This window comes from Haliotis rufescens, unplaced genomic scaffold (genome assembly GCF_023055435.1).
Source record: "Haliotis rufescens isolate VD_foot unplaced genomic scaffold, xgHalRufe1.0.p SCAF_5, whole genome shotgun sequence".
Taxonomy (NCBI): Eukaryota; Metazoa; Mollusca; class Gastropoda; order Lepetellida; family Haliotidae; genus Haliotis; species Haliotis rufescens.
In genome coordinates, this window is record NW_025964223.1 from 36,073,247 (window position 1) to 36,094,258 (window position 21,012).

At 44.3% G+C, this 21,012-nt stretch overlaps 1 protein-coding gene across 1 annotated transcript in view; it reads left to right on the plus strand.

The window, feature by feature from the left end:
* The window catches only part of LOC124128867, a 128,446-nt gene extending 110,615 nt beyond the window's left edge, over nucleotides 1-17,831 (plus strand). The window contains exons 3-4 of the mRNA XM_048383882.1: nucleotides 9,425-9,823; nucleotides 17,540-17,831. Coding sequence (XP_048239839.1) covers nucleotides 9,425-9,823; nucleotides 17,540-17,761 — 621 coding nt within the window. The 3' untranslated portion in view covers nucleotides 17,762-17,831. The remainder of the gene's footprint in view (nucleotides 1-9,424; nucleotides 9,824-17,539) is intronic.
* Nucleotides 17,832-21,012: the final 3,181 nt, after the last annotated feature.

Genomic DNA, 21,012 nt, shown 5'->3' on the forward strand with positions numbered 1-21,012 from the left:
ATAGATAGTATATGTCTTATACTCGAAGTTCAGGTGAGGGCAGGTGTAGAAAGTGTAGTCTTATACACGAGGTTCAGGTTAGGGCAGGTGTAGATAGTATAGGTCTCATACACTAGGTTCAGGTGAGGGCAGGTGTAGATAGTGTAGTCTCAAAAAATAGGTTCAGGTGAGGGCAGGTATAGATAGTATAGGTCTAATACACTAGGTTCAGGTGAGGGCAGGTGTAGATAGTATAGGTCTTATACATGAGGATCAGGTGAGGGCAGGTGTAGATAGTATATGTCTCATACACTAGGTTCAGGTGAGGGCAGGTGTAGATAGTATAGGTCTCATACACTAGGTTCAGGTGAGGGCAGATGTAGATAGTATAGGTCTTATACACGAGGTTCAGGTGAGGGCAGGTGTAGATAGTATAGGTCTCATACACTAGGTTCAGGTGAGGGCAGTTGTAGATGGTATAGGTCTCATACACTAGGTTCAGGTGAGGGCAGGTGTAGATAGTGTAGTCTTATACACTAGGTTCAGGTGAGGGCAGGTGTAGATAGTATAGGTCTCATGCACTAGGTTCAGGTGAGGGCAGGTGTAGATAGTGTATTCTTATACACTAGGTTCAGGTGAGGGCAGGTATAGATAGTATAGGTCTCATACACTAGGTTCAGATGAGGGCAGGTGTAGATAGTATAGGTCTCATACACTAGGTTCAGTTGAGGGCAGGTATAGATAGTATAGGTCTCATACATGAGGTTCAGGTGAGGGCAGGTGTAGATGATATAGGTCTCATACATGAGGTTCAGTTGAGGGCAGGTGTAGATAGTATAGGTCTCATACACTAGGTTCAGGTGAGGGCGGGTGTAGATAGTGTAGTCTTATACATGAGGTTCAGGTTGGGGCAGGTATAGATAGTATAGGTCCCATACACTAGGTTGAGGTTGGGGCAGGTATAGATAGTATAGGTCCCATACATGAGGTTAAGGTTAGGACGGGGATAGATAGTATAGGTCTCATACATTAGGTTTAGGTGAGGGCAGGTGTAGATAGTATAGGTCTCATACTCTAGGTTCAGGTGAGTGGAGTTGTAGATAGTATAGTACTCATACACTTGGTTCAGGTTGAGGGCAGGTGTAGATAGTATAGGTCTCATACACTAGGTTCAGGTGAGGGCAGTTGTAGATGGTATAGGTCTCATACACTAGGTTCAGGTGAGGGCAGGTGTAGATAGTGTAGTCTTATACACTAGGTTCAGGTGAGGGCAGGTGTAGATAGTATAGGTCTCATGCACTAGGTTCAGGTGAGGGCAGGTGTAGATAGTGTATTCTTATACACTAGGTTCAGGTGAGGGCAGGTATAGATAGTATAGGTCTCATACACTAGGTTCAGATGAGGGCAGGTGTAGATAGTATAGGTCTCATACACTAGGTTCAGGTGAGAGCAGGTGTAGATAGCATAGGTCTCATACATGAGGTTCAGGTGAGGGCAGGTGTAGATGGTATAGGTCTCATACATGAGGTTCATGTGTGGTCAGGTGTAGATAGTATAGGTGTTATACACTAGGTTCAGGTGAGGGCAGGTGTAGATAGTATAGGTCTCATACACTAGGTTCAGGTGAGGGCAGGTGTAGATAGTGTATTCTTATACACTAGGTTCAGGTGAGGGCAGGTATAGATGGTCTCATACACTAGGTTCAGATGAGGGCAGGTGTAGATAGTATAGGTCTCATACACTAGGTTCAGGTGAGAGCTGGTGTAGATAGCATAGGTCTCATACATGAGGTTCAGTTGAGGGCAGGTATAGATAGTATAGGTCTCATACACTAGGTTCAGTTGAGGGCAGGTATAGATAGTATAGGTCTCATACATGAGGTTCAGGTGAGGGCAGGTGTAGATGATATAGGTCTCATACATGAGGTTCAGTTGAGGGCAGGTGTAGATAGTATAGGTCTCATACACTAGGTTCAGGTGAGGGCGGGTGTAGATAGTGTAGTCTTATACACTAGGTTCAGGTCAGGGAAGGTATAGATAGTATAGGTCTCATACACTAGGTTCAGGTGAGGGCAGGTGTAGATAGTGTAGTCTTATACACTAGGTTCAGGTGAGTGCAGGTGTAGATAGTATAGGTCTCATACACTAGGTTCAGGTGAGGGCAGGTGTAGATAGTGTATTCTTATACACTAGGTTCAGGTGAGGGCAGGTATAGATAGTATAGGTCTCATACACTAGGTTCAGATGAGGGCAGGTGTAGATAGTATAGGTCTCATACACTAGGTTCAGGTGAGGGCAGGTGTAGATAGCATAGGTCTCATACATGAGGTTCAGGTGAGGGCAGGTGTAGATGGTATAGGTCTCATACATGAGGTTCAGGTGTGGTCAGGTGTAGATAGTATAGGTCTCATACACTAGGTTCAGGTGAAGGCAGGTGTAGATAGTGTAGTCTTATACACTGGGTTCATGTGAGGGCACGTGTAGATAGTATAGGTCTCATACACTAGGTTCAGGTGAGGGCAGGTATAGATAGTATAGGTCTCATACACTAGGTTCAGTTGAGGGCAGGTATAGATAGTATAGGTCTCATACATGAGGTTCAGGTGAGGGCAGGTGTAGATGATATAGGTCTCATACATTAGGTTCAGTTGAGGGCAGGTGTAGATAGTATAGGTCTCATACACTAGGTTCTAGTGAGGGCAGGTGTAGATAGTGTAGTCTTATACACTAGGTTCATGTGAGGGCAGGTGTGGATAGTACAGGTCCCATACACTAGGTTCAGGTTGGGGCAGGTATAGATAGTATAGGTCTCATACACTAGGTTCAGGTGAGGGCAGGTGTAGATAGTATAGGTCTCATACATGAGGTTCAGGTGAGGGCAGGTGTAGATGATATAGGTCTCATACATGAGGTTCAGGTGAGGGCAGGTGTAGATAGTATAGGTCTCATACACTAGGTTCAGGTGAGGGCAGGTGTAGATAGTGTAGTCTTATACACTAGGTTCAGGTGAGGGCAGGTATAGATAGTATAGGTCTCATACACTAGGTTCAGATGAGGGCAGGTGTAGATAGTATAGGTCTGATACACTAGGTTCAGGTGAGAGCAGGTGTAGATAGCATAGGTCTCATACATGAGGTTCAGGTGAGGGCAGGTGTAGATGGTATAGGTCTCATACATGAGGTTCAGGTGTGGTCAGGTGTAGATAGTATAGGTCTCATACACTAGGTTCAGGTGAGGGCAGGTGTAGATAGTGTAGTCTTATACACTGGGTTCATGTGAGGGCAGGTGTAGATAGTATAGGTCTCATACACTAGGTTCAGGTTGGGGCAGGTATAGATAGTATAGGTCTCATACACTAGGTTCAGGTGAGGGCAGGTATAGATAGTATAGGTCTCATACACTAGGTTCAGGTGAGGGCAGGTGTAGATAGTGTAGTCTTATACACTAGGTTCAGGTGAGGGCAGGTATAGATAGTATAGGTCTCATACACTAGGTTCAGATGAGGGCAGGTGTAGATAGTATAGGTCTGATACACTAGGTTCAGGTGAGAGCAGGTGTAGATAGCATAGGTCTCATACATGAGGTTCAGGTGAGGGCAGGTGTAGATGGTATAGGTCTCATACATGAGGTTCAGGTGTGGTCAGGTGTAGATAGTATAGGTCTCATACACTAGGTTCAGGTGAGGGCAGGTGTAGATAGTGTAGTCTTATACACTGGGTTCATGTGAGGGCAGGTGTAGATAGTATAGGTCTCATACACTAGGTTCAGGTTGGGGCAGGTATAGATAGTATAGGTCTCATACACTAGGTTCAGGTGAGGGCAGGTATAGATAGTATAGGTCTCATACACTAGGTTCAGGTGAGGGCAGGTGTAGATAGTGTAGTCTTATACACTAGGTTCAGGTGAGGGCAGGTGTAGATAGTATAGGTCTCATACATGAGGTTCATTCGTGGTCAGGTGTAGATAGTATAGGTCTCATACACTAGGTTCAGGTGAGAGCAGGTGTAGATAGCATAGGTCTCATACATGAGGTTCAGGTGAGGGCAGGTGTAGATGGTATAGGTCTCATACATGAGGTTCAGGTGTGGTCAGGTGTAGATAGTATAGGTCTCATACACTAGGTTCAGGTGAGGGCAGGTGTAGATAGTGTAGTCTTATACACTGGGTTCATGTGAGGGCAGGTGTAGATAGTATAGGTCTCATACACTAGGTTCAGGTTGGGGCAGGTATAGATAGTATAGGTCTCATACACTAGGTTCAGGTGAGGGCAGGTATAGATAGTATAGGTCTCATACACTAGGTTCAGTTGAGGGCAGGTATAGATAGTATAGGTTTCATACATGAGGTTGAGGTGAGGGCAGGTGTAGATGATATAGGTCTCATACATGAGGTTCAGTTGAGGGCAGGTGTAGATAGTATAGGTCTCATACACTAGGTTCAGGTGAGGGCAGGTGTAGATAGTGTAGTCTTATACACTAGGTTCATGTGAGGGCAGGTGTAGATAGTATAGGTCTCATACACTAGGTTCAGGTTGGGGCAGGTGTAGATAGTATAGGTCTCATAAACTAGGTTCAGGTGAGGGCAGGTATAGATAGTATAGGTCTCATACACTAGGTTCAGGTGAGGGCTGGTGTAGATAGTATAGTACTCATACACTAGGTTCAGGTGAGGGCAGGTGTAGATAGTGTATTCTTATACACTAGGTTCAGGTGAGGGCAGGTATAGATAGTATAGGTCTCATACACTAGGTTCAGATGAGGGCAGGTGTAGATAGTATAGGTCTCATACACTAGGTTCTGGTGAGAGCAGGTGTAGATAGCATAGGTCTCATACATGAGGTTCAGGTGAGGGCAGGTGTAGATGGTATAGGTCTCATACATGAGGTTCAGGTGTGGCCAGGAGTAGATAGTATAGGTCTCATACACTAGGTTCAGGTGAGGGCAGGTGTAGATAGTGTAGTCTTATACACTAGGTTCATGTGAGGGCAGGTGTAGATAGTATAGGTCTCATACACTAGGTTCAGGTTGGGGCAGGTATAGATAGTATAGGTCTCATAAACTAGGTTCAGGTGAGGGCAGGTGTAGATAGTGTAGTCGTATACACTAGGTTCATGTGAGGGCAGGTGTAGATAGTATAGGTCTCATACACTAGGTTCAGGTTGGGGCAGGTATAGATAGTATAGGTCTCATAAACTAGGTTCAGGTGAGGGCAGGTGTATATAGTATAGGTCTCATACACTAGGTTCAGGTGAGGGCAGGTGTAGATAGTGTAGTCTTATACACTAGGTTCAGGTCAGGGCAGGTGTAGATAGTATAGGTCTCATACACTAGGTTCAGGTGAGGGCAGGTGTAGATAGTGTAGTCTTATACACTAGTTTCAGGTCAGGGCAGGTGTAGATAGTATAGGTCTCATACACTAGGTTCAGGTGTGGACAGGTGTAGATAGTGTAGTCTTATACACTAGGTTCATGTGAGGGCAGGTGTAGATAGTATAGGTCTCATACACTAGGTTCAGGTTGGGGCAGGTATAGATAGTATAGGTCTCATAAACTAGTTTCAGGTGAGGGCAGGTGTATATAGTATAGGTCTCATACACTAGGTTCAGGTGAGGGCAGGTGTAGATAGTGTAGTCTCATACACTAGGTTCAGGTCAGGGCAGGTGTAGATAGTATAGGTCTCATAAACTAGGTTCAGGTGAGGGCAGGTGTAGATAGTGTAGTCTTATACACTAGGTTCAGGTGAGGGCAGGTGTAGATAGTATAGGTCTCATACACTAGGTTCAGGTGAGGGCAGGTGTAGATAGTGTATTCTTATACACTAGGTTCAGGTGAGGGCAGGTATAGATAGTATAGGTCTCATACACTAGGTTCAGATGAGGGCAGGTGTAGATAGTATAGGTCTCATACACTAGGTTCAGGTGAGAGCAGGTGTAGATAGTATAGGTCTTATACACTAGGTTCAGGTGAGGGCAGGTGTAGATAGTATAGGTCTCATACAAGAGGATCAGGTGAGGGCAGGTGCAGCTAGTATAGGTCTCATACACTAGGTATAGGTGAGGGCAGGTGTAGATAGTGTAGTCTTATACACTAGGTTCAGGTGAGGGCAGGTGTAGATAGTGTAGTCTTATACACTAGGTTCAGGTGAGGGCAGGTGTAGATAGTATAGGTCTCATACACTAGGTTCAGGTGAGGGCAGGTGTAGATAGTGTATTCTTATACACTAGGTTCAGGTGAGGGCAGGTATAGATAGTATAGGTCTCATACACTAGGTTCAGATGAGGGCAGGTGTAGATAGTATAGGTCTCATACACTAGGTTCAGGTGAGGGCAGGTGTAGATAGTATAGGTCTCATACACTAGGTTCAGGTGAGGGCAGGTGTAGATAGTGTAATCTTATACACTAGGTTCAGGTGAGGGCACGTGTAGATAGTATAGGTCTCATACACTAGGTTCAGGTGAGGGCAGGTGTAGATAGTGTAGTCTTATACACTAGGTTTAGGTGAGGGCAGGTGTAGATAGTATAGGTCTCATACACAAGGTTCAGGTGAGGGCAGGTGTAGATAGTGTATTCTTATACACTAGGTTCAGGTGAGGGCAGGTATAGATAGTATAGGTCTCATACACTAGGTTCAGGTGAGGGCAGGTGTAGATAGTATAGGTCTCATACACTAAGTTCAGGTGAGAGCAGGTGTAGATAGCATAGGTCTCATACACTAGGTTCAGGTGAGGGCAGGTGTAGATAGTATAGGTCTCAAACACTAGGTTCAGGTGAGGACAGGTGTAGATAGTGTAGTCTTATACACTAGGTTCAGGTGAGGGCAGGTATAGATAGTATAGGTCTCATACACTAGGTTCAGGTGAGGGCAGGTGTAGATAGTGTAGTCTTATACACTAGGTTCAGGTGAGGGCAGGTGTAGATAGTATAGGTCTCATACACTAGGTTCAGGTGAGGGCAGGTATAGATAGTATAGGTCTCATACACTAGGTTCAGATGAGGTCAGGTGTAGATAGTATAGGTCTCATACACTAGGTTCAGGTGAGGGCAGGTGTAGATAGTATAGGTCTCATACACTAGGTTCAGGTGAGGGCAGGTGTAGATAGTATCGGTCTCATACACTAGGTTCAGGTGAGGGCAGGTGTAGATAGTATAGGTCTCATACAAGAGGATCAGGTGAGGGCAGGTGCAGATAGTATAGGTCTCATACACTAGGTATAGGTGAGGGCAGGTGTAGATAGTGTAGTCTTATACACTAGGTTCAGGTGAGGGCAGGTGTAGATAGTATAGGTCTCATAAACTAGGTTCAGGTGAGGGCAGGTGTAGATAGTGTAGTCTTATACACTAGGTTCAGGTGAGGGCAGGTGTAGATAGTATAGGTCTCATACACTAGGTTCAGGTGATTGCAGGTGTAGATAGTGTAGTCTTATACACTAGGTTAAGGTGAGGGCAGGTGTAGATAGTATAGGTCTCATACATGAGGTTCAGGTGAGGGCAGGTGTAGATGATATAGGTCTCATACATGAGGTTCAGTTGAGGGCAGGTGTAGATAGTATAGGTCTCATACACTAGGTTCAGGTGAGGGCAGGTGTAAATAGTGTAGTCTTATACACTAGGTTCATGTGAGGGCAGGTGTAGATAGTATAGGTCTCATACACTAGGGTCAGGTTGGGGCAGGTATAGATAGTATAGGTCTCATACACAAGGTTCAGGTGAGGGCAGGTGTAGATAGTATAGGTCTCATACACTAGGTTAAGGTGAGGGCAGGTGTAGATAGTGTAGTCTTATACACTAGGTTCAGGTCAGGGCAGGTGTAGATAGTATAGGTCTCATACACTAGGTTCAGGTGAGGGCAGGTGTAGATAGTGTAGTCTTATACACTAGGTTCAGGTGAGGGCAGGTGTAGATAGTATAGGTCTTATACATGAGGATGAGTTCAGGGCAGGTGTAGATAGCATAGGTCTCATAAACTAGGTTCAGGTGAGGGCAGGTGTAGAAAGTATAGGTCTCATACACTAGGTTCATGTGAGGGCAGGTGTAGATAGTATAGGTCTCATACACTAGGTTCAGGTGAGGGCAGGTGTAGATAGTATAGGTCTCATACACTTGGTTCAGGTGAGGGCAGGTGTAGATAGTGTAGTCTTATACAGAAGGTTCAGGTGAGGGCAGGTATAGATAGTTTAGGTCTCATACTCTAGGTTCAGGTGTGGGCATGTATAGATAGTATAGGTCTCATACACTAGGTTCAGGTGAGGGCAGGTGTAGATAGTATAGGTCTCATACACTAGGTTCAGGTGAGGGCAGGTGTAGATAGTATAGGTCTCATACACTAGGTTCAGGTGAGGGCAGGTGTAGATAGTGTAGTCTAATACACTAGGTTCAGGTGAGGGCAGGTGTAGATAGTATAGGTCTCATACACTAGGTTCAGGTGAGGGCAGGTGTAGAAAGTATAGGTCTCATACACTAGGTTCAGGTGTAGATGGTATAGGTCTTATACACTAGGTTCAGGTGAGGGCAGGTGTAGATAGTATAGGTCTCATACACTAGGTTCAGGTGAGGGCAGGTGTAGATAGTATCGGTCTCATACACTAGGTTCAGGTGAGGGCAGGTGTAGATAGTATAGGTCTCATACACTAGGTTTAGGTTAGGGAAGGTGTAGATAGTATAGGTCTTATACACTAGGTTCAGGTGAGGGCAGGTGTAGATAGTATAGGTCTCATACACTAGGTTCAGGTGAGGGCAGGTGTAGATAGTATAGGTCTCATACACTAGGTTCAGGTGAGGGCAGGTGAGATAGTATAGGTCTCATACACTGGGTTTAGGTGAGGGCAGGTGTAGATAGTATAGGTCTCATACTCTAGGATCAGGTGAGGGCAGGTGTAGAAAGTGTAGTCTTATACACTTGGTTCGGGTGAGGGCAGGTGTAGATAGTATAGGTCTCATACATGAGGATCAGGAGAGGGCAGGTGTAGATAGTATAGGTCTCATACACTAGGTTCAGGTGAGGGCAGGTGTAGATAGTGTAGGTCTCATACACTAGGTTCAGGTTTAGATAGTATAGGTCTTATACACGATGTTTAGGGGGGGTTCAGCTCCAGTTCTACCGCACGGAGACGTGCTGGTGCAGATACAAGGATATTGGGCACGTCGTGTAAGGCGTCTATTTCACTGCGCAGAGTTCTTTAGTCGTACCAGGATTCGATGATCATGGGTTGAAATCCCAGATTCGCCCTAACTATGATCCTTGTTAGCACTATATTCGTAGTTTTCATCAAAACGGCATCCGACACTTTTGTATCTTACAATACGTTATATGACGGAAATACTGTACTCTAAAGATCCTATACACGAAGGCTGTATGTAACTTATATCGGTTATATTTACGTTATCTTAAATTTAAGTAAAAACTTTCATTCACTAAAGTTTTCTTTCATTTTACTTCGCCCAAATGCAGCTTTTCCGGCAGTTTGGCCAGATACAAGATTTCAGCCACCAACAGGGGAATCAGTTCGAGTACTGGCTCAACATTGAAGCATTTGAGTATCTCCGAGATGACCCATGTCTCCTGGTTGATCCTATGGCTTCAGGGATGGGGGAACTCCTGCAAAGGACGACGAAGTCGCGTATTGACAGAGCACTGACTGCCGCGGGAGCTTCTCCGAAGAAGATTATATCATTTGCTTGGGATTCCGACTTCACGTGCACAACAGAACAGTATAAGAGTAGTCTTGAAGCGGAAATACGTCACGATTCATCACGACCAATCATTGCCAACTGTTCCTTCCATTCAAAGAACAATCTATCCGTGGTCGTTATTGGCTATAACTTGGAGGGAGAGACACAAGGCTTCGTTGTAAGTATTTGTAAACTTACTCTGAAATTTGAAACCTTTGATATAATGCATGTAACAATTTAGACTTATAATTCATACGTATAAATTGAGTTGCGGACCAACATTCATATGGAATCCAAGCATTATCGCGATGCTGCCCTTTTCCATAATGGGTGGTGAGATGAGGTGAAATGGGCTTGTCCGGACTGATGCCGATTTAACCACGTCGCAGTTAAGCCTGAGTACCCCCCCACTCAGACACAATATCCTGACTCGAGCCGAGCCGAGCGCCAGAAAGGGTAACAAAAAAAGTACCTCTATCTTTTAACGCGTGCGCAGAAATGGTTACATGGTTTTTCAAACCGCAGTGATCCCTTTGTAATTATATTGAAACAGTTAATTGCAATATGGTTTGCTTTAACAAAATGAAAAATAATCTTGGATCGTTTCTTTAGCAAAACAATCACATATCTTTATTTTCGGTGTCGTTTTCAAAATCAAACTTTTTTGACAGAAACAAACAAACCATTTGTAGTTCGGGTAGCCTTGTGGTTAAAGCGTTCGCTCGTCACGCCGAAGACCCGGGATCGATTCCCGACATGGGTACAATGTGTGAAGTCCATTTCTGGTGTCCCCCGCCGTGATATTGCTGGAATATTGCTAAAAACAGAGTAAAACCATACTCACTCACTCTTTATGGAGGTATATATGGGGATTTGTAATTGTGATTTGTAATTGTTGTGACCGGGCGCATTCATCTATAATTATTTACTACTCAAAGTTTGGTAAGGATCAAGTCTTGATGATGTTACAAAATCATCCAACAAACACAGATTGCGATAACCCCTATATGACCTCAAGTTCAGTATGAACGGGCAGAGGCATGCAGTCATGGGCAACATGTGCACGAGGTGCTTGCAAACCTGTGTTTGTATGTATCGTGGCAGAATCACTGCACGTCATTATCAGAGAGTACAACAACATTTGCTATGAAGGATTGCAACACCTGAATGCACGTAATATGCCTCCTCACCGTCAAAGACGTCGTTTGACGACCAAAGAATGAGGCAGATACCGAGGCATGTTTGAAACTGGGTCAACTCAACGACATGTTGCAAACGTTTTAGTGTCCGCCAAAGTGTGATCAGTTGGGCATGGAATCAGTATGAGGCGTTTGGATCATGCAGATGATCAACAGCGTTCCACCACACCGGGAAGACAGGTTTCTCCTGACTGCAGTGAAGTGTTGTCACTTTGTGACTGCCGCCACACACCTGGGGAACGCCAGTGGCGTTAACGTTTTTACTCAGACAGTGCGTAATCGTCATCTCCATGAGGCTGGTCTCTGGTCACGGAGGGTCTGCATTCACATCCCACTGACCCGACATCACAGGCAGGCACGTGAGCTGAAGATCACGCCAATCGGATAGACCTGGACCACTGGTAAATCGATATAGTGTCTAGAGAGGGGGGCAAATATTTCTCCCCAACTTGTATTTTCTGCCCCCCCCCCCCCCCCCCCCCCCGGCTGGCTACGGCACTGACGAGTGACATTATGGAGGTGTATGTGAGACCGTATGCTGGTGCAATCGGCCCGGACTCTATCCACATGGACAATAACACACAACCTCATTATGCAAGGGTCGTCGATGCCTCCTTCGAGCGCTGCAGATCACCCTCTCACGTCAAAATCATCATCTATCTCTCGCTTCTATGGGATACACCTTTGATTTGTTTGTTTGTTGTTTAACGACGGCGGCCTTTAAATAATCGTGTCTGGACCAGACAATCCAGTGATTGATATCATGAGCATCGATTCACGCTAATAGGATCGATGACATGCAACCCAGTCAGCGAGCCTGACCACCCGATCCCGTTAGTCGCCTCTTCCGACAAGCATAGTCGCCTTTTACGGCAAGCATGGGTTGCTGGAGAGCTATTCTATCCCGGATCTTTACTGACGTTGCACAGTACGCGGTAAGTACTGTCATACAATCTCGACCATATATTAGCCATTCCAGAACGGTTTTTTTCAGTTTTCAATTTCAAACTTTGTAAACATATTTTTCAAGCCTAGTCTGAAATGGAAGTCGCCAGTTTGAAGCTAGTGCTGTAAAGCTCGACAAAGCTGCTTTCTGATTGACTAATGCCGACTACTTGTCATTTCATTGGTACCGACAAAGTTCGCGAAAGGTCGTTCTGACGTGACCCGTAATGGGATGTCCTCAGATCTTTGTTGATGAGTAGCAAGAAGTAATATCCGATTTAAATGCGATTGTTCCAGCGATGAGGAATATTACTTACAGTAATGACAAAAAATGAAAAATGCGCTTTTCAAGAAATGTCCATAACTTCATCATTGACTTTTGATCACGTAGTTACTGGTTAGGATCGGCAATCAGCTGACAGCGAGCGGTAACATACATTACCAGCACGAAATGGAAAGAACAAAACATGCAGATGGATTTAAAGCGCCTTTGACCTAGTTCGAATTGCATTTGCCATTGCATGGGCGGATAAAGCTTTTTTGAAAAGGGGGGGGGGGGTGCCCCTTGTGGTACGCCTGATGCAGAGCTCAGTTAGATGGTATTTCGGATGCCGCAGTGAAGTACGCTGAATGCCATGACATGTTTATCTGAGCTCAGTTAGGTGGCATTCCGGATGCCGCAGTGAAGTACGCTGAATGCCATGACATGTTTATCTGGTATTGGGGCGCCAATATTTATGGTGGCCGGGAGGGGACATCGCTTTCTCGAGGTAAAGCCATATCCCCTTGACCACTATAGGGAGGCCGCTTGTGTTATTTGTTTTGATTGGGAGGGAATGGTGAATTTTTCTCACTGTTTACTTAAAACATTGTTTAAATGTACAGACGTAGGTGATTTTAAAACAATCCACAGATTTCTGCGTAAAATGGGCCGTATTTAGTAATATTCTTTTTGACATTTGATTTATGATCAACTTGTATTGTTTTTTTTTGTCTTGTGCAAATCTGCAGGTACATGTACTTGCATATAGTATTTTGATGAACACCACTGTGAGTAAGTGAGTATGGTTTTACGTCGCTTTAAAAAATAATCCAGCAATATCACGGCGGGCGAACACCAGACATGGGCTTCACACATTGTACCCATGTGGGGAATCGAACTGGGTCTTCGGTGTGAGGAGCGAACACTTTAACCACTAGGCTACCCCACTGCCCCCCTCGCTGTGGCGTTATCACAGTTGATATGTGTACTTGTGTAAACTACACATAAAGAGAGACATCCTAATTAGTGTGGCCACATAGTTAACAATATAAAGTGTATTACTATGATTATCTATAACATTTGTTAAATTAGCTATTATTCTAATATTTTATGTATATCTTAAGTATAGTTTTGTCAACATTATGTATGTGTGTGTATATGTGTTTGTGTGTCTGACACATTGTCTGTGTATGTTCTAATTAAGAGGCAAAATAATGAAAATCATAGGAATAGATCACTGAATATCAGCAAAAAAACGTTTTAATGTACTGCAGTATGGGAAATATCGCTTTCTCGCTTTCTGTCATGACTAACCATAGTCATATGAAAGGATCAAGTGTTCTATAACTTCTTTTGAATAGTATGTACCGTAAATCTTGAAATATACGTTAGAGTTAATTATAAATGCGAATAAATGAGAGTGGACTTAATTAATTAAACTTTGCATTTATGTCTCAGAAATGACTGTTAATAAGATGGCCTCACTGCACACTTTGAATAGCAGAAATACCAACTTGAATATAAAACCAAACAACTATCTATTTCCTCATTATGTCATTCAAACACTAGAAGTGAAAATGAACATCCGGTAGTGTTACCATTGCTGGGGTGAAGACTTCCAGTTTGATTACATCTACTCCGCAAACAGAATAAACACTGGTATAACCTAAGTGTTGTTTTTAGGAAAACACTATAGTCTTTGAGTAAGTACACTACTCAGTGCTAATAAGCGGCGTTATTTGCTGTTTGTTTTGATAACTGGGCCTGGGGGCGGGGTATCCCATAAAACTCCTAAATAAATAAATCAATTACTTTTTACACTGAAATCCGTGGATTGTTATAAAATCACCTATGTCTGTACAGTTAAATTATGTTTAAGTGGATAGTGAGAAAATTTTAACATTCCCTCCATATGTATAATAAAATGTGACTGGAAAAATCTCGGCTCCGACTGAAGTCAGGTTTAACAATTCATTAATGTTATTTTACGCATATACTTTTTATAGTACAGAAACACATAACACATGCGACCCCTATAGTGGCCAAGAGGGAATATTGCTATACCACGAGAAAGTGAGAAAGCGATGTCCCCTGTCGGCCACCATATATATTTCAATGTTGACTTGATTTTCAGGGGGTTTTTCTTGAAAAGACTGACAAATGAATAATTTTTTAGCTCTAAGCATATATTTGTACATAACGATTCACATTTTACAAATTTTAGAAGACACTAAGACCACTGCGCTGTATGTGGAGTGGACTGACACTGAGACCACTGCGCTGTATGTGGAGTGGACTCACACTGAGACCATTGTGCTGTATGTGTAGTGGACTGACACTAAGACCACAGGGCTGTATGTGTAGTGGACTGACACTAAGACCACTGTGCTGTATGTGTAGTGGACTGACACTAAGACCACAGGGCTGTATGTGTAGTGGACTGACACTAAGACCACAGGGCTGTATGTTTTGTGGACTGACACTAAGACCACAGGGCTGTATGTGTAGTGGACTGACACTAAGACCACTGCACTGTATGTGGAGTGGACTGACACTAAGACCACAGGGCTGTATGTGGAGTGGACTGACACTAAGACCACAGGGCTGTATGTGGAGCGGGCTGACACTGAGACCACAGAGCTGTATGTGGAGTGGACTGACACTAAGACCACAGGGCTGTATGTGTAGTGGACTGACACTAAGACCACAGGGCTGTATGTGGAGTGGACTGACACTGACACCACTGCGCTGTTTGTGGAGTGGACTGACACTAAGACCACTGCGCTGTATGTGGTGTGGACTGACACTAAGACCACAGGGCTGTATGTGGAGTGGACTGACACTAAGACCACAGGGCTGTATGTGGAGCGGGCTGACACTGAGACCACAGAGCTGTATGTGGAGTGGACTGACACTAAGACCACAGGGCTGTATGTGTAGTGGACTGACACTAAGACCACAGGGCTGTATGTGGAGTGGACTGACACTGACACCACTGCGCTGTTTGTGGAGTGGACTGACACTAAGACCACTGCGCTGTATGTGGTGTGGACTGACACTGAGACCACTGCGCTGTATGTGGAGTGGACTGACTGACACTGAGACCACTGCGCTGTATGTGGAGTGGACTGACACTGAGACCACTGCGCTGTATGTGGAATGGACTGACACTGAGACCACTGCGCTGTATGTGGAGTGGACTGACACTAAGACCACTGCGCTGTATGTGGTGTGGACTGACACTGAGACCACCGCGCTGTATGTGTAGTGGACTGACGATAAAACCACTGCGCTGTATGTGGAGTGGACTGACACTAAGACCACTGTGCTGTATGTTTTGTGGACTGACACTAAGACCACAGGGCTGTATGTGTAGTGGACTGACACTAAGACCACTGCACTGTATGTGGAGTGGACTGACACTAAGACCACAGGGCTGTATGTGGAGTGGACTGACACTAAGACCACAGGGCTGTATGTGGAGCGGGCTGACACTGAGACCACAGAGCTGTATGTGGAGTGGACTGACACTAAGACCACAGGGCTGTATGTGTAGTGGACTGACACTAAGACCACAGGGCTGTATGTGGAGTGGACTGACACTGACACCACTGCGCTGTTTGTGGAGTGGACTGACACTAAGACCACTGCGCTGTATGTGGTGTGGACTGACACTGAGACCACTGCGCTGTATGTGGAGTGGACTGACTGACACTGAGACCACTGCGCTGTATGTGGAGTGGACTGACACTGAGACCACTGCGCTGTATGTGGAGTGGACTGACACTAAGACCACTGCGCTGTATGTGGTGTGGACTGACACTGAGACCACCGCGCTGTATGTGTAGTGGACTGACAATAAAACCACTGCGCTGTATGTGGAGTGGACTGACACTAAGACCACTGTGCTGTATGTTTTGTGGACTGACACTAAGACCACTGTGCTGTATGTGGAGTGGACTGACACTGAGACCACTGCACTGTATGTGGAGTGGACTGACACTGAGACCACTGCGCTGTATGTGGAGTGGACTGACACTGAGACCACTGCGCTGTATGTGGAGTGGACTGACACTAAGACCACTGCGCTGTATGTGGTGTGGACTGACACTGAGACCACCCCGCTGTATGTGGAGTGGACTGACACTAAAACCACTGCGCTGTATGTGTAGTGGACTGACACTGAGACCACAGGGCTGTATGTGGAGTGGACTGACACTGAGACCACTGCACTGTATGTTTTGTGGACTGACACTAAGACCACTGCGCTGTATGTGGAGTGGACTGACACTGAGACCACAGGGCTGTATGTGGAGTGGACTGACACTGAGACCACTGCACTGTATGTGGAGTGGACTGACACTGAGACCACTGCGCTGTATGTGTAGTGGACTGACACTGAGACCACATGGCTGTATGTGGAGTGGACTGACACTGACACCACTGCGCTGTTTGTGGAGTGGACTGACACTAAGACCACTGCGCTGTATGTGGTGTGGACTGACACTAAAACCACTGCGCTGTATGTGGAATGGACTGACACTGAGACCACTGCGCTGTATGTGGAGTGGACTGACACTGAGACCACTGCGCTGTATGTGGAGTGGACTGACACTAAGACCACTGCGCTGTATGTGTAGTGGACTGACACTAAGACCACTGCGCTGTATGTGGAGTGGACTGACACTGAGACCACAGGGCTGTATGTGGAGTGGACTGACACTGAGACCAATGCACTGTATGTGCAGTGGACTGACACTAAGACCACTGCGCTGTATGTGTAGTGGACTGACACTAAGACCACTGCGCTGTATGTGGAGTGGACTGACACTGAGACCACAGGGCTGTATGTGGAGTGGACTGACACTAAGACCACTGCGCTGTATGTGGAGTGGACTGACACTGAGACCACTGCCCTGTATGTTTTGTTGACTGACACTAAGACCACTGCACTGTATGTGGAGTGGACTGACACTGAGACCACTGCGCTGTATGTGGAGTGGACTGACACTAAGACCACTGCGCTGTATGTGGAGCGGACTGACACTGAGACCACAGGGCTGTATGTGGAGTGGACTGACACTAAGACCACTGCGCTGTATGTGTAGTGGACTGACACTAAGACCACTGCGCTGTATGTGGAGGGGACTGACACTAAGACCACTGCGCTGTATGTTTTGTGGACTGACACTAAGACCACTGCACTGTATGTGGAGTGGACTGACACTAAGACCACTGCGCTGTATGTGGAGTGGACTGACACTGAGACCACAGGGCTGTATGTGTAGTGGACTGACACTGAGACCACTGCGCTGTATGTGGAGTGGACTGACACTGAGACCACTGCGCTGTATGTGTAGTGGACTGACACTGAGACCACAGGGCTGTATGTGTAGTGGACTGACTGCCACTGAGACCACTGCTCTGTGGACTGATTCTGACTATACTTCTACGTTGGAGATGACTAACTGATGATTGTGCCTTGCAGGTTGAGTGGACTGACAGGGAGAACAAGCATCACAGTGACCCCCTGAATGGCTACTACTATGAGACGGACTGGGGACAGAGGCACAATAAGGTGGAGAGTCTGATATACATCATGCTGTGGGATATCCCAGATATGAATCAGGACCTTCCAGCAAAGGGCATTGTCAGTGTGAAGGCAAATGGGGCATACCATAACTGTGTATTCCAATACGACTATTCCTAGCAAATCAACTGCATTGTCAATTTTTAATGTAACTTCACATAGTTTCTGCACAATAAAAATGTACATGAAATTAATGTTTCATTTGTTGGTACATGCCCCAACTTACAGGTCCTTAGCTCAAGATTTGAGGCTTAAACATTAACAGGGGTGTACACAGCCTAATACTGTCAGATATAAATCATGTACATAAAGATACAAATTATATTACTGTACAGTTCATTCAACCCATGACAACCAATGTAAGGCATTATCTTTATCAGCAGAATAATGTATTTCATTACCTATACATTCGACTTTCAACTTTTCAATCTGTTCCTCCTAAATATCTTGTAATCTTGCCTTGATGGTGGTGTCAATGATGTGTTTATAAAATATAGTACAATCAAACCCAGTGCATATCTTTGACATAAACATAAAATTATTATCTCGAGTTTCAAAGCATTTTCCTTTTTTGTTGTGCCACAGTCAGTTATATTTAAAATGTATGATGGCAGTCTGTAAATAACTTCTTGTCTAGGCAAACCAGTGGTAAATAAAGTTGGGCATGGTCACATACACTCAGTCTGACCATCCAAACCCCAGGCAGTTGTCTCACAACTAGCAGGAGGTATTTGCTTCTTATTTTGAATCCCTACATGGCTCTTCTTGCCATATTTCAGGACAAGCATGAAATACACTGGTAAGCAAGATAGGTTTCAGGAACACAGTCCCAAAGTATGTTGAAGTATCCTCAAATTTGGCATGCAGCATTGACCAAGGGTTCATTGTTGCCTCATGCTACTTATGATAACTATACTCCACTTTCACTTACCAATTTTGAATAAAGCTCATTTTGACTCCTTGAATGGGCTGATGTAAGTACTGATTATATTATTTCATTGGAATCCTTGTATTGCCTTTAGTATACCAAAAACAAACAAGGGTTATCTAGCACACGTCATCCAACTCTAAACATGTTTCTTATTTTAGTGTGGCTGTTCTGAGAAGAATAGTAAGTTCTGAATATGACTATTCACAAAATACATATAAGGTACAGCATCACCAAAAGGCTTATTGTGCTATAATTTTCAATTATTATTTTCTTTCATTGTTATGGACACTTTTAAAATCAACTGGTTTATATAGTTTCTTTGAAAATCGTAGGTTCATTGGTTCAAAATATTATGGAAACTATCATAAAAATGGTGCCATGGTATCGCTGCTCACTGGTTACATTCAAGGTAATCAATTTTGCATAATGTTTACCTGTGAATTGTCCAGATTATTGTCCCCCGCCGCTCGAAAGCGCGAAGCGGGGGACATAGTATTCACGACCGTCCGTACGTCCCACCTGTTTCTTGCCGCGATATCTCAAGAACTAAACACTGGATTGTCTTCATATTTGGATCTATGGTGTATATACAGACTCCGCAGACACCAGTCGGTTTTGGTGACCTTGACCCAATTTTCAAGGTCACCTCAGGCAAATCTGCTTTTGGAGTCGGAAAACGGTGTTGCCGCGATATCTCAAGAACTAAATACTGGATTGTCTTCATATTTGGAAGTATGGTGTATATACAGACTCTGCAGACACCAGTCGGTTATGGTGATCTTGACCCCATTTTCAAGGTCACAGCAGGCAAATCTGCTTTTGGAGTTGGAAAACGGTGTTGCCGCGATATCTCAAAAACTAATCGCTGGATTGTCTTCATATTTGGAACTATGGTGTATATACAGACACCGCAAACACCAGTCGGTTATGGTGACCTTAACCCCATTTTTAAGGTCACAGCAGGCAAATCTGCTTTTGAAGTTGGAAAACAGTGTTACCGCAATATCTCAAGAACTAATAGCTGGATTGTCTTCATATTTGGTACTATGGTGTATATACAGACTCCGCAGACACCAGTTGATTTTGGTGACCTTAACTTAATTTTCAAGATAACAGCAGGGAAATCTGTTATTCGAGATGGAAAACAGTGTTGCTGCGGTATCTCAAGAACTAATTTCTGGATTCCTTCATGTTTGATGATATTGGCTTTTGGAGTACGACAAATAGTTCCATGGAGGTATCTAACACAGAAAATAATGTTATTCAAAAGGAATAAAATATTTGGAAAAAAAACAAATATCGCATAAGGCGGCGGGGGACATTTCGTCACTTTGTGACAAATACTTGTTTTGAATTCATGAATCACTGTTACAGAGGAATGTCTGATAAAATATTGTCTATGGATGGTACCTACCAATCTAAAGGCACCTGAATCTATTACCTATAATGACAAGAAATTCAAGAGGATCCTGTGACTTTATTTGAACACTGTACCACACTTACAATTGTTATGAATATCCTATATGTACGAGGGCTGATTGATAAGTTGTGTCCCTAACATAGAAGTAATTGTCTAATAGTGAATTGTTTGTTGGTGTAGACATTACATGTTGTCACAGAGGTATATCCACAAAAACTTGAGTCAATTTAGCAAATTATTTCACTGTGACAAGACAGTAAAATTCGCAGGGATCTGTGACCTTTGGAAAATGGACAAACTTAAGAAATGTGCAGCGACCCAGTACTTGAAGAAAAATCCCAAAGGCCCTGCATGAAGATATGAGTACAAAACTAGGGAAGGATGTCCGTTCCTATGCCATCATGAAGACATATCTTGTTATAGTCTAGCTGGTTGAAGCTGATCTTGCAACGATTAAGGCTAGGGATGAAACTTGGGTTCACCACTTCCAGCCTTAGTCCAACTGACAATGAAAACACTGGAAGCATTTTGACATCACCTGGAAAGGTTATGGCCTCTGTGTTCTGCGATGCCAAGGATGTCAACATGGTGAACTATCATTTAAAAATAATAATAAAATAAACAGAGTATATTAAGGTGCACTATTGGGGCAAAATTAAGTTTACCGGTAAGAGACATGGGATGCTGAGAAAAGGTGTGCCCTTCCATCCGGGCAATTTGACAGTCCACAAATCAATTGCCATGGTTTTAACTCCTTCAGCACCCACCTTAGTGTTCTTTTCTGGCTCCGTCAGACTTCCCTCTTCCCACACACAAAGAAAGCTCCAGCTGGAACCCACTAAACAAGTGGAACTGGGATAAAATGCCGCCTACATCGTTGGCAAAAGTGTATTAATGTGGAACAGGAATACGTTGAACTTTTTAATTGTCTTTGGGGTAAGTCTTTCTATGTGAGGTTCAGCTCTTATCAATCAGCCCTCGTACCAGAGGAAACAAACCAATGACAACAGTATAGTCTGA